Source organism: Tenrec ecaudatus, chromosome 6, assembly GCF_050624435.1.
Source record: "Tenrec ecaudatus isolate mTenEca1 chromosome 6, mTenEca1.hap1, whole genome shotgun sequence".
NCBI lineage: Eukaryota > Metazoa > Chordata > Mammalia > Afrosoricida > Tenrecidae > Tenrec > Tenrec ecaudatus.
The window spans coordinates 67,086,022-67,100,697 of NC_134535.1; the positions used below are offsets into that span (position 1 = coordinate 67,086,022).

Sequence of the window (14,676 nt, forward strand, 5' to 3'; positions counted from 1 at the left end):
CAGGTAATGTTTATAACACAAGGTATGTAGAAGCAGGAAGAAAGGAGTCACGCTTTCTACTTCCATACTCAGCCGACACACCCATGATATTGCTTAATTTAATTATTCAACCAACAGTCTTGTCAGATGACTTCTAGAAACTGAGCATGCTTTGGCAAAATGAACCAAGACCCAGTCACCTTAGCTCCTTATTGCTGAACCTGCTTATTAAGGAGCTTTACAATCCCATTGGTTTTCATGAGCACCCCACATATTTCATGTTGCTAAGCACTGTCAAACTCAAAACCATCTTCCACGCACATTCACAAAATACATCCTTTCCTGCAGCATTTAAATGACGGCTTCTTGTCAGAGAAAAAAAGAGAGATGTAACGAGTCAGTAGAAAATGTTTTCCTACCTTGTAGTCATATATTCAGCTCTATGACCTGCAGATACAAAATTAAAATAAGTAAGGTGATGGCATCGGTAGAATGCACTTCTTTTGCCTTACCTGATCCCAAGGTTACAATCACTCACACCCTTCTGGTAGAAGCATATTAATAAATAACACATATATTTTATAAGTATTTTATAAAAACTATTGGTGAAATTTAATAAATTCCATAAATAGGAAAAACATACCACCTAGCAATGTGATGTATATAGAGCTCTTACCTTTATTTTTGGGTTTGTTTTCTTTAAGAATGACTGCTTGGTATTAGTGGTTGATTCAAAGAGTTACAAATAAAACCCACCCTAAATTTTACTGTTAGCTAGTCCCCATTTTGACTATTTCTTGGGGCTGAAGTTGGGACTCAACCAGGGCTGGAGAACTTAATTTCCTTTAAATTACATTGATGTTCTTTCTATATTTTGAAATGGAGAGGTTGGGCGAGAGACTGCATTCTAAATTCAGAAATGACATTTGCTGACCATAACATATAAAGAATTAAAAGGATAGTCAGGGTCTCTATGGGTTTAAATTAACTCAGTGGCAGTGGGTTACATTCCACCAACAGCGGTAAGCTAAAAAAGCCTTTCATAACGTTCCCTCTTATTTACCACACCAGGTGCTCCTTAGATGTTTGGGCTTCTTGACTGATTAACAAACAAACAAATGAACAAACAGGCCTGTCTTTTTGTAGTGCTTTTACAATCTGAGTTAGTTTTAGAGCTGACTGTCTCGGTGGCTGCTCCCTCCTCTTTCATGCTTTCAGGCTAGAGCTGGGGAAGGCTTGTGGGTGGGTGGGTCCAACAGTTCAGGTGGTTGGTTGCACTGCAAGCTGATGAGACAGGTCTGAAACCGTCTGACAATAAAGCTGGCAGAGGACATTCATGTTGCAGCACAAACGGGAGCCCAGCCCACCATATTACAATGTACTGATGAAGACGGACAGGGACAGACAATTGGAATAGTGGACGGCGCTGGCTTGCTGTAAACAGTGAAGAACATGCCCGGCCACACCATAACCCTGGACTACTCTTGTCTTACCTGCTCTCGATTCACAAGTGAAGTATTTGGTTAATATCTATTTGCTAAACAGGGGAGAACAGTTAGCCCCAGAGAATGCCTTTCTCATCACAGATCCAGGCCTCAGTTAGCATTTGTCTCATACTTGACTATGACTTGGAGTGGATCTGGGGGGCAAGGAAAAGGCACAGTCCTCTTCTCTACGTAGTTCCACCTACCACCTAACTACAAAGCCCTTCCTTTAGCTACTCTTGTTACTTGGGGAAGATACATGGGAAGGTGGACACAGAACTTCAAAATAATTTATGGTTATTCAGAAGTAGGAGGGAATGATCTAAAGTTACCAGAAAGGAAAAATGTCAATTAGCCCAGTGCAACATGCAGTGCCGCATGGGATATCCAGTGGAAATGTGAACAGGAAGCTGGCTATCCAGGGCTCAAGCACAGATAAGACAGGGCTGTGGAGGAAGAGTGGGGAGTTACTACCATTTAGATCAGTGGTTCTCAACCTTCCTGATGCTGCGACCCTTTAGTATAGTTCCTCATGTTGTGGTGACTGACCCCCACCCAACCATAAAATTATTTTTGTTTCTACTTCATAACTGTAATTTTGCTACTGTTATGCATCGTTATATACATCTCTGATATGCTGGATGTATTTTCATTGTTACAAATTAAACATAATTAAACAGAATGAGAGCATAGTGATTAATCACAAAACAATATGTAATTATATATTGTGCAATATTTATGTGTTTTCCGATGGTCTTAGGTGACCCTGTGAAAGGGTCGTTCAACCACCAAAGGGGTTGCTACCCATGGGTTCAGAACCGCTGATTCAAATTTGCTGGGCTCACTCAGGGAGAGTCAGTAGAATGAGCAAAAAGGCTGAGGGCAGGGAAATGATCTGAATTGTATTCTGCCATGTAGCATACTTTATTATAATGTAAGAATATGACATGATACATAGTAGTAACTATGAGAATAACAATGAGGTTTAGCATTTATTAGACACTGTCTTAAGCACTTTATATAGGAACTCACTTAATTCTCAGAACTTTGTGAAGTATGCACTTCTGCAACCGCCTCTTTAAGGCAGAGGTAGGACTGTGCACACAGAAGCAAGTGACTTGCGCTGGGTCACACTGCTCTATGTGGAGAGGCCAGCTCTAGGATTAAGTAAGTCAGGTTTGACTTAATTCAAGACTCAAGACCCCAAGTTCTGTACTCTACTACCTTTAACAATAAAAATCTCCCCCACCCCAAGTCCTAGAAAACTTGAAAAGGTTCTAGAAAGTAGGGGTGATGGGCTCACACACCTGGCTCCACCCATGACTAATGCCAAATATAAAACAAACAAATCAATCTTCATAAAATCTGATGAAATAACAGAGGTTATCTAATCACTTCTGAATGATTCCAGGCTGTTAATGATCATTCCTTAGACATGAAACACAGTGTAACTTTGAAGCTTTGCTGTTTTGTTCAAAGTGTCCTATCCAAACAGACCTTAGACTTAAAGGTGGTGGGTGGTGCTGGGGGTTGTGGGTGGTGGTATTCATATACAAAATGGCTTAAAATGATATTGCGCCATCTACCCATTCATCTAGTTAGGTAATAGTAAAGATAAAAATTTAAACCCTATAAAAGATACACTTTGAATAATGAGGCAAGAACAACCTTTGCAAGAACTATCACTCAGGGTATAACTGCACCACCACACCCATCATCCTTCAGCTAATGGGCCTGAGTGTGTCTCTGCTGATGAATGAGGCTTTATTTTTTAATCAGTATCATCATTAATAGATCAATAACATGCAGGCTTAGAAGAATCTGCTTCCCAAAGAAATGTGAAAGCTTCCAGTGGTTTGAAGATTAGATTTATATCACTTTCTTGGCAGGCTAGTTAATTATTAAAAACAGATAACTTTCCCCTTTCCTATCTGCAAGTCAGTCAGATGAAAGAACTGACCCGAGGATCAGTTGCTCTTGGTACAGGTAGCTATACCTTCAGGTTAAAACTCCAAAAAACTCAATGCCACGGAGTCAATTCTGATTCATTGTGACCCTATAGCACAGAGTGGAACTGCTCTCGTGACTGTCTGTGACTCTACTCATCAAGAGTTATCCGTACAGAGTTAGGGGTGGAGAGAGCCTCTTCTTTCTCCCAAGGAGCTGGCTGGTGGTTTTGAACTGCGGACCTTGCAGTTAGCAAGCATCCCAACACATAAGCATTATGCCATGACTCACCCACTATGGAACCAAGGCTCCTTCGGGTTACATTTTATCATTCAATGGAGAATCATGAAGTCAAAGTAATTTTCACATACAGTGAATTTTAACTCCTGAATTTCAAGGAAACACTCCAAAGTACTTTGGTGACCATTTGAGACTGAAAACTGGATGAAGTCTATAGAATGTGCACAGCTCGCCTGCCCGAGACAATGGTACGCTGCACTCAAGGCCCTCAAGAATGCCTGCTGAGGATGATGCCTGGTGCAGTGCCGCAGTAAGTGAAGGGCACCACTTACTGCCATGCTCATCTGAAAACCCCCTGCGTACTCACAACCTGCTGCCCCGTTGAAAGTCTCTTTGTACTCTTGGTCAGAGAAAGACAAAGGGTTGTGCTGAGGATAACCTATTGAATTCCTTTGTCAGAAATCTCCTGCCAAGGGCTAGAAATAATATTACATGGAGTTAAGTTTCCAGTGTCAAATTTTCTGGGTTTGGCAAAACTGTACCAATATTTCCACCCTCCTCAGCCCCTCCCCCGAACTCTAAACTCTGCACACAAAGAAGCCAATGTGAACACAGAGGCTGCTACTCAGAGAGAGGGAGCAAATATCCTGGTGCCTCATTTCTACAGAGGCAGACAGCTCATTTACTCGGTTCAATGGAACTTCCTGACTTAAAAACATCGTCACAACAGCACACGAGGGACATGATGAAGATTTGGGTCTCAGCAACGCATTATGTATTTTTTTTCTCTCTTTCAAAAATTGCTTTAGAATGATTTGGAATCTAAATTTGGGCAGTACCACTTTAAGAGACCAATCTAGTTGCTGTGCAATGTTGTAAAACCAAAGGGCTCACTGGGCAACTGGTAGCCTGCCAAAAAGCTAGCAGTAAGACAGGCCAAACACATGGCTGTAGTTACAGTTTCAGCTGGGTAAAAGCAACTGCTAACCTCCTGGGTTAGGCTCCATTTGTTTTCCCATGAAGGCAGCTTTTACAGAGGTGAGTCTAGTATTGCATTTCTATATAATTCTGAGTGCTACCCCCAGACACACCATGTAATTGAGCACTACAAACCCTGTCTAGTCAAACCCAGACTCGGAGTCCCCAGAGCACAGGCTTGATCACCCTTCCTACTAGGCTCTGCTGTCAGTCGAGTAAGGTGAATGGAGCTGTGGGGAAGGTCATCAGGCTCACAGTGGTCTAGCTAAAAGTTAGGGCAAGTTCTCCACACTCGACTTTTCTCTGGGCAAAGAAGTGAGAGTAGGAGACCAAGCCTGCATATGGGCAATGAGGTCTTGCTGCCTGCTGGCTAACAACCTTGATGAGACCCGTCCTAAGAAACAGTGGCTTGGAGTTCACAAAGTAAGATAGCTTTACACCAGTGTTTCCCAAATGGGTGACAGCGCCCTGTGGGGTGGGGGTTGGGGAGAAGGATCAGGGGGGCTGCAAAAGCAGAAACCTACACTTTATCTTGGATTATGGCCTGTAGTACAAAAGTTTTTAATTGCTGGGGGTGGGGAGTTAAAGAGGGTAGCTGAGTAATTCTTTTTTTTTTTATCCTGAAAAGGGGGCAGTAAGTTTCTGAACCTATATTCTACACAGTTCAACAGCTAAAGACATTAATTTGGTCTCTGAATTCTGCAAGTTGCTAAGATTTGGTTTGTTGTGGTTAGTGGCCACTGATTTGGGTTCCATTCAACCCCATGTACAACGAAACACTGTCTGGTCCAGGGCCATCCCTATGATATTTGGCATGTTTGAGCCCACTGTCTCAGCCACTGTGCTAACTCATCTCATTCTCCTGGCCTTCACTGGCTCTCCACTTTACCAAAGTGATGTCCCCTTCCAGCAACTGGTTTTTCTTGATGAGATGTTCAATGTAACAATATTACTCTGGCTAAAATATAGCCCATTTTAAGCACAGCATCTAAAAGAACAGTTGCACAATGACAATATTATATTAAGATGGAGCTTTCTCTTTAGAAGACATGAGAGAACTCAAGTCACACCAGTACAATAACAATTTCCAGAGGCCTACGATGATTCCATGCATGTGTCTTCCTAAGAGTAAATCACTCTTAACTCCATTTTCTTAAACTGGCCATTTCTAAAGCGGTACCTACTACAGTCGAGAAGGGCTTTGCGCCTGTCAGCATCCACCTGGGCTCGGGCAGAAGTTGTCTTTTTTGATAATTTATTATTTTTTTTGTGTTTGCAACTATCTATGGAGGTATCATCAAACTATCATGCATTCGTAAAAATGTAAAAGAGATTTTATATGATGCAATGAAGGAGAAAAGTAGAATGTTCTTGCTAAAATACTTTTATTTACTTCTTAAGAGTTCAAACCTACTGGGAAGTTAAAAGAATAGTTCAAGGAATTCTGTTCTCTCTCTCTAATATATATACATACAAACACACACATGCACATTTTATATATATACATAGGTCTTTTTTATCGGAATCCCTTGAAAGTAAGCTTCAGACACTTTATCAAGGTTTTGTTAAGAATGAGGACATGCTTCTGAACTTCAATACTATTACTCTGCCTAGAAAAATGAACATGAACTCAACAGCGTAATTTAATATATAGTCTACATAAAAATTCCTCCAACTACCTTCAAAATAGCTTTTGCTTTTTGATCTAGAATCACACATTGCATTTGGTTCTACAGTACGTTTTTTATGCTTAGACACGTCTCAGTAGCTTAGTGTTTCCTCTTCGCCGTAGGTAAAATGGGTGTTTTCTGGCATCTAAACAATGTCACACACAGAGTCATAGTTCATGATGGCCTTTTGCTGTATGGCCGCCCCCTGAGAATAATGAGTGCCTCGGAAAAAACCAAGAGATACGGGGATGGTTAAAGAAGATTCTGGAAATGGTAAGAAGAAGAATTTCGGTCTAAGGGCAGTTAGCTTTTTTCCCCCTGATTTACTCACATAATCAGCCCACCCTATAACTCCTTTCCCATTCTCTTTCATGCCTCATAATCTATAGCAGCAGGAGCTAGATAATTAAAGTCAAAGACTATAAGGTGCGCTAAGGATTTTGCTTGTCTTTATATTTTCCTCTTTAAATTTCATGAAGACAAAGAGAAACAATAATATTCACAGTCTCTTTTGCTAATGATCTTCCCCTCAATTTCCTCATCTGTAAAACTGGGGAAGTTAACAGTGCCTGGTGAGATACAGAGCTTAGAACAGGCGTCCTGAAACTGCAGCCCGTGGGCCACAGGCGGCCCACCAAGGACATTTATTGGGCCCGCCGGGTATTTTTGCTCCCTTTGTTTTTGCCACGTTTGTTTCTTTACTTCAAAATAAGATATGTGCAGTGTGCATAGGAATTTATTCATAGTTTTTTTTAAACTATAGTCCAGCCCTCCAACAGGTCTGAGGGACAGTGAACTGGCCCCCTGTTTAAAAAGTTTGAGTATCCCTGGCTTAGAACAATGCCTGGAACACAGACAACCTTGAACAGTAAAAGTGTGTGAAGGCTGGAGTCTATGAAAGGCAGAAACTTGGCAAGAAAAGAGAACTCAAGTATTTTCCACTAACAGAGAGTGACAGAAAAGTGGCAAGGCGGCACCCTCATAATTTTATAGAGGTAGATTGCCTGTCTTTCTCTTGAGTGAGCGTCAAACAACTAACTTTTTTGGGATATCAGCCAGGTGCTTAATCACTGTACAACCAGACCTTGTAATCTACCTACACTATTAGATTAGTTCTGAACTAAAACCAATACCTACTGGGGGTGTGGGGTGGAAACCCCCAAACTAGCTTAAGTAGTTTCTGGAGTAAAAATGGTAATGGATGGAACAACAAACACCGGAGCCCATGAAGACAAACCCCAGTGGGTTGGAGAAGTCCCAGAAAGGCAGGGCGTGGTGACAGGAGGGGGAGGCGGGCTGATGGAAGGAAGTGCAGCTCCTGCAGCCCTCTCTCACTCAGCAGCGCCTTTCTCAGGGGCTCTGTGTTGGCTTCTGTGCCCTCTGGAGATCTCATTATTCTACCCCACTTAGTGCCAGGCTTGACCAGAAAAGTCCCAGAGAGAATTGGATTTTTGCCGATAGTGATAAAGTCACATCTCAACACACAACATTCTCCGCTTCTTTGAAGCACAAATCCCTAGTCCCCACTCTTCACAGTATACAACCCAGTTCGTCTTTCTGACGATCCCAAATACTGACCTTCTCCAAGAGTTCTCTGCAGCAAGTCATGCTTGGCTTGAAGCTTTGTGATGAGATTACTGCCTTCCAAATATTCTCGGAGTTTCTGCAAAAGGAAGGATTCACTTTTTGGTTGTTTGTTTGTTTGTTTTAAATTAGTATTTGATATCGTGGACTTCCCCGGGGAATATCTAAAATCCATGCATGTATATGGTCGGGGCTTGCTGCCCAAAATGGACAGCTTCGGTGCTACTCAAAGTATTGTCTGCAGACTGGCAGCATCAGCATCACTGGGGAGTCCCAGAGAGATGCAGAGTCTCTGGCTCCTCCCTCCCTTCCCCAATCTACTAAAATAAATCTACATTGCCTCAGGCACTGTTTTAGACCAGTTCTCTCTAAACCTAAGACACCCTGGTGGCACAGTGGTTATGTGTTGGGCTGCTAACTGCAAGGTCGGCAGTTCAAAACCACCAGCTGATTCTCAGAAGGCAGAGTTTTTTACTCTTGTAAAGGTTACAATCTCAGAAACACACTGGGACAGTTCTACCTTGTTCTGTAGGGTCACTATGAATCTGCATTGACTTGATGGCAGTTGTTTGTTTTTTGTTTTCTGTAAATCGGATTGTCTATCGGAATCTCACGAAGAGCTTTAAAATCATAAATCAGTTGCTGTAGGGTCGATTCTGACTCATGGCCCCATGTGTGTCAGAGTAGAACTCTGTTCCACTGGTGTTTCAATGGCTGATTCTTCAGAAGTAGATCACTAGGGACCTTTCTTCCAAGGTGCCTCTCTGGGCAGACTCCAGCTACCAGCCTGTCAGTTAGCAGTGGAGTATGCTGACCATTTGCAACATCTCAGGACTCATTAAAAGAAAAGAAAAAAGTACTACTTCCTAAACCTTGTGCCAGACCTATACTGTATCAGGAACTCTGGGGGTGGAGAGAAGCCTGTATGTTAATAAAGAGACCCCCCATGATTTTGATGTGTCCACTGAAGCAGTCTTTGGGACCCCGGATCAGGACTCTGCAAGAGTGGCTTGGGAGGTGATGGCACACCATGAAGTAGAACTGCTCAGTTTCCTGTTGGTTGGCTCTTCTCTTGGCGATGCTGGGTTTACTCAGGTAGGTTTCAGAGACAGTAGACTTGACAGATTCAGTGGAGCGGCTATGCTGGAAGCATTCCGAAACATCATAGTCCTCGATGGTGACCATATCTTGAATGGTCTGCAAGGTGGCTTCAGTTGTTTTTTTTACCTGGAAATAGGGATGCATTTCCCACATTAATGCGTTGCCTCATGATACCATGAACGTTCTGCCAGTGTCCACTTTGTGAGGCAGAGAGGAGGACCCAGGCTCTGCCTCCCCCAAGTTCAGTCTGTTAAGGCAGACAAATAGGCAGACAACATTTATATCACCAACTATCAGGTAAGGACGGCTTCAAAATTATCGTAAGGGAGATACAATGTTATATTTAGGTCCTTATGATATCACACTACATAATCTCTCAATGCCTCCTTTGTTGTAAGCAATGTTTTAAACTGAAGTATAACTAGTTGTAGAAAAACCTACAGGTCATCAACACATAGCTTGATGACATATTACAATGTGAATACACCTGTGTAAATACTTAATAGATATTATTGACTCATTCATATTGAACTCGGGGCCAAAAGCACTCACTCATCACTTACCAAACACATCCATTTTTTGTATAAGACATCACACAGCCTTTTCACAAGAAGGGCCACTAGACAGAACTTCGGCACTGTGCAAAATCACCAACCAAAAGCAGACAAAAGTGAAAGCTGAGGCACTAAATACACTATACACACACCACCACCACCACCAACACCTTGCTTGCCATACAGTATGAGAGCTGTAACAAGAAGGCAGAGGGTTGCCTTGCTTGACCTCAGCTATGAACGTACACATATCAGGTGACACCAAATTTCCCCCATGCAGCCCAGGGGCATGGCTGAGAAAACCATGAACCGAGTCCTGATTTTGGGGGTACAAACATGTTTACACATGAACAACCAGAACAAACCCAGTGAGAAGACAGACAAACTGAAACATGACCTCTATCACCAGTTACTGCAGAAGTGATTAAAAAGGAACTTAATTTGCCAGGTGTACTTCCACCGAAAACAAAGTCTTTCCAAGAGGCAGTCAAGAGCTGCAAGTGTGGCATCGGTGAATCATGAGGCCTGAGTTTTTGGTTTGACACTCAGGCCAAATTTCCATCTTTGCTTCTCTTAGAAGATGTTGTTTACGTACAGTAAAGTGCTCCACAGAGATCAAGTCCGTCATAATAGCTATGTTGTCACAAAATTGCACTTCTTGGTTTTCCATGTTATATAAAACTACCTTGTCATCTCTTTCACATCAAAAAGAACACGTTGGAATAAAACAGGTGCTCAACCAATCCTCATTACTGAATTGAAGCATGGGATCAAAACTCTTTCACCTGGCTGCAAAGCCCTATCACAATATGACTTTCACTTCACCTTTGGCTCCTTCCCAAGGAGAATCCGAGGGACCAAAGAGCTCTATTCTTCTAAAAAAAAACCAAATCAAACCCCCTGTCTGTGAATTGATTTTGACTCATAGTGACTCTACAGCACAAAGAAGACATACTCCACAGAGTTTCCAAAGTGGTAAATCTTACGCATGTAAGCCGCCTCCTCTCTCTCCTGTGGCGCAGCCGGTGGGTCTCCAGCCCTTACCTTTTAGTTAGCCGTCTACTGCCCGACCCGCTGAACCCCCAGGGCTCCTCTCTATTCTCCCAGGGCACCTTGAAAATAGTGAGATGTCCTCTCCCAACCCTAGTGAAGAATGTGGAAAGTCCCACGGACAGCTAAGAAGGCCGAGCAAGTTTGTCTTGGAAGAAGTACGGCCGGAGTGATGCTTGGAAGAACACTTGGTGAGACTTCCTTTCACAAACTTTAGGTATGTCCTCAGGAGAGGCTGGTCCCTGGTAACACAGAGGGGCAGTGAAAAAGAGGAAGGCTCTCAGGGCAAGATGGGTCCACACAGTGGCTGAACAACGCCTCCAGCACAGGAACAATTGTGAGGAGGGTGCTGAACGGTGCCGTGTTTATTTCATTCTGCTGTGCATAGGGCTGCTATGGGTGGGATCTGCTTTCATGGCACCCAACCACCACCCCTACTCCCAACTTATAAAACTGCACTGAGTCAAAATCCAAATGAAATCTTTTCTCTGGGAACTCTATTCCACAATACGGCTAACAAAACATAAACCAGTAGTCAGGTTCACAAGAAACACTAGGACAAGCCAAGTCATTAGCTTCTACAGTTATTTATTTAAACTTATCCTTCAAAAAGCCTGGGTTGTCTCTATCAGTCTATAATGACACTGCTTCTACACACTCTGCCCTAGAGGGGCATACATTAAGGGGCACAAAGTCAGAGATCTGCAGAGGCCAGCAGGTACCACAAATAAATGGGCCTAAGTCACTAAGGGTTGGGATCAACTCAAGAGTAACTCCAGCAACCTATATACTCGAGTACAAGCCGACCCGAATATCAGCTGAAGCATCTTAATTTTACCACAAAAACTGCATAAAAAATGTGATGCAAAAACTCGGCTTATAAGGAGTATAGACGGTAACTCACACAACAACAAAACACAATGTAAGAAAACCAAGAGCAACATCACTCTGACCAAGTATTAGAACGCTTCCAAGTTCTACTCCCTGAAGAAATGCAGGCCGGAGGTGGCCAGACCTTTTCTTTTTAAACCCGCCAACACTGTGCATGCCAAATAAAACAGGTCTGTGGGTTGCCAGGATGACCTTGTGTATAACACTGTAACACACTATTTTCCTAGAGTTTAGGGAATGTTTTCCAAATAAAACAGCAGGAGGATATGCATGAAAAAAATTGGAAGTCACTAGAAATACAAACGGTGAAGTCCAATGGGATTCAGCCAACTGCATCAGGCGAGGATTTTCTGATGTCTAACCCAAACCCTAAGCCTTAAACACGAGCTCAAGGAGAGTAGTCACTTTCCCTTGGAAAGACTCACTTGTGGGAGTTACACAGAGACTCAAGTCTGAATCACACTGGTTTCAATGTAAACACACAAATTTGACTAAGGAGTGGTTTGGTTCTTTGAGGAAGAAAAGAAGCCACAAAACTGCAGTGGGTTTTATGGTAACTAAACTATACTGCTCTACAAACATATTACTCTTCCGTAAGAGAAACAAATACACATTCTCACAGCCCCAGCCACTCTAGAATGAAAATAAAATAGGGTACAGTACGCAAGTGAAATTTTCTTTCTTTCCTACATTCCTTCCTTTTGGGAATTGCCTCGCTCTACCCGAGTAGTTTTCGAGACTGCAAATCTTTAAAGAAGCAGACTGGCGCATCTTTCTTCCTCAGAGCAGCGAGCAGGTTTGAACTGTTGATCTCGTGGTTAAAAGCTTAGTGCTAAATTGTTGGACGAGTAGGTCTCTTGTAACTGTCTTGGAAAAAGTACAGCCATAATGATTTTCAGAAGTGAGGATGACAAGACTTCACCTCATATACCATAGACATGTCCACAAGAGGGCCAGTCTCTGGAGAAGAACATCGTGCTGGGTATTGGGTCACATAAAAAGAGGAAGGCCCTCACTGAGACAGACTGACCCAGTGGCTGCAAAAATGGGCTCAAACATAACAAGTATTGTGAGGATGGTGCAGGGTGGGTCGGGCAGCACTTTGTTCTCTTGTATGTGGGCCTGCTGTGAGTTAGAATCAATCTCACACCACCTGCCGCCATGACAAAATGTTCTGTAAGTGGGCACAGCAGTTAGGCTGGCCAAGCGGAAGAGCTCAATTGTTGGACATAATGCTTGACTCAAAAGCAGGGATGACTTAAGTCAGGCCAAAGAAGAGTCTTCTTTTAAAGCATGACTTACTTTTTGAGATGGCAGCCCATAGGGAACGTGTAGTCCCAGATCTACCTCCACTATTGGGAAATACAAATCCCTACCAACATATACGACAACAGCAAAGTGATAGAGAGATTCCTGATCATACCCTCTAAATACAGATTGAATTTTGTCTAGGGCTGTTGCAAACATTGACCAAGAAGCTCCTGTTAAGTCTGACCTGGGTTTCTATGAATTATAACTGGGTCCTGACTAATATAAGAAACATCTGTGGTTGATAATTGTATTCTCAAAAAATGTGGATCTAATTAAATTAAGAAACAGGCAGCTGTTTATTACTTTCTGGCACAATATAATTCACACTTTGTGTTATATCCACTTAACCCCACTAATGTCAGCAAGTCAACATTATTCTCATTTAAGTACTAAAATAGTACTTGGAATAGTATGTAATCCTTATAAATCACACCAATAAGATCAAGTCTATTAATAAAAAAATTAAAAATAGAGAAAAAAGTAATAATGTCAAACATTAGGATTAAATTACCAAGTCAGTCACAGGTTCCTGCACAACACCCATTCCACTTGATGAACTGCATATTCATAGATGCATATATTGACTTTGATAATTCATGGGAAGTATTTTCAGTGTGTATAACAATTTGAGAATAAAAAGTATATTACAGCAGAAGACCTGAAAATTTGTTTCTATAAGATTTCAGCCAAGAAAACTGTTATGGATTGAATTACATGCCCCCAACATGTGTCTCAACTTGACTAGGCCATGATTACCAACAGTATGTGGCTGCCCTCCATTTTGCGATCTGATGTAACTATCCTACATTTAGGATGATTATTGAAAAACCTCCAATGTTAAATAAGCAGAATTAGGATGGTGTGTATCTTGAGTTACAACCTTACAAGAGTGTAAGTCATACCTTTTCTCTTATAGGAGAGAAAAGGTAAGAAGAATGAATGAGTATAAAGGAAAGCCAGGAATTGAGCACATCCTATGGATTGAAGCCAAGACATACGGAGAGCTCCCAGGCATGCTGAGGCAGCAGACGTTGGGAGGAAACGAGAACCGCCCTTCCCGACAGCCAACACAGAGAAAACGCCTTCCCCTGGAGCTGACACACTGAATCTGGACTTTACCCTTCTGAAGGGAGAGAGAATGAACACATGTGTCTTCAAACCATCCATCTGCAGCACTCCTGTCTCAGCAGCACTACAGTAAGATGCCTAAGGCGCAGTTCTATCTAGAACACAGAACGGAGCCTGGAATGGGGATTGACTCAAGGGCTGATTGCTGTTCTTTACGTACGTATGTGGTGAATACTTACATAAGTATCGGTCTATTGTATAATATAAAATCTTTGCATTTATCCCCCCCACAGTTCTTATAGGAGTCTTGATTTGTCTGAAAATGCCTCTCCTATAGCATGATGATGGGATTGCACTTAGATGTTACATATGCCAACATCATGGGAAAAAGCCTTCGTAACTCACACGCAAAGTCAGGGGCGTCCTGGGGCAGAGAGCACGCTCACCTCTTCATTCTCGATTTTGAGTGTGGCCAGTCGTGACTGCAGCTGTTGGTACCTGAGCATGAGCTCCGCCTGCACCGGCTGCTGAGCGCTGACCTGACAGACCTGTGGGGACAGAGGTGGCAGTTACAAAGGGCGCACTCAGGCCGGCCTCCAGAGACGCTGCTCTCCCCTTCAAAGGCCAGATGAAGCACGCTGACCTCTGAGAGATGCCAATGACATATTTACTTTCAACTGCCGCCTCAGAAAATCCAGTTTTAAATATGGACCTGCCACATAAGCGGCAAGCGCTGCCCGCAGCTGCCTGGCCCGGGTGTGACTGGAAAGAAAGCAGCTGCAGGAAGCATCTCCCCAAGAACAGGGCAGTTCCTGGGGG

At 42.7% G+C, this 14,676-nt stretch overlaps 1 protein-coding gene across 2 annotated transcripts in view; it reads right to left on the reverse strand.

Annotated features, from left to right (window-relative positions):
• Positions 1 to 14,676, reverse strand: part of SRGAP1 (SLIT-ROBO Rho GTPase activating protein 1) — a 315,127-nt gene that overhangs the window by 37,878 nt on the left and 262,573 nt on the right. For both annotated transcript variants that reach the window (XM_075551344.1, XM_075551343.1), the window contains exons 8-11: positions 14,304 to 14,405; positions 8,912 to 9,109; positions 7,877 to 7,961; positions 399 to 426 (exon numbers count right to left, since the gene is read on the reverse strand). In XM_075551344.1, the coding sequence (XP_075407459.1) occupies positions 399 to 426; positions 7,877 to 7,961; positions 8,912 to 9,109; positions 14,304 to 14,405 (413 nt within the window). The remainder of the gene's footprint in view (positions 1 to 398; positions 427 to 7,876; positions 7,962 to 8,911; positions 9,110 to 14,303; positions 14,406 to 14,676) is intronic.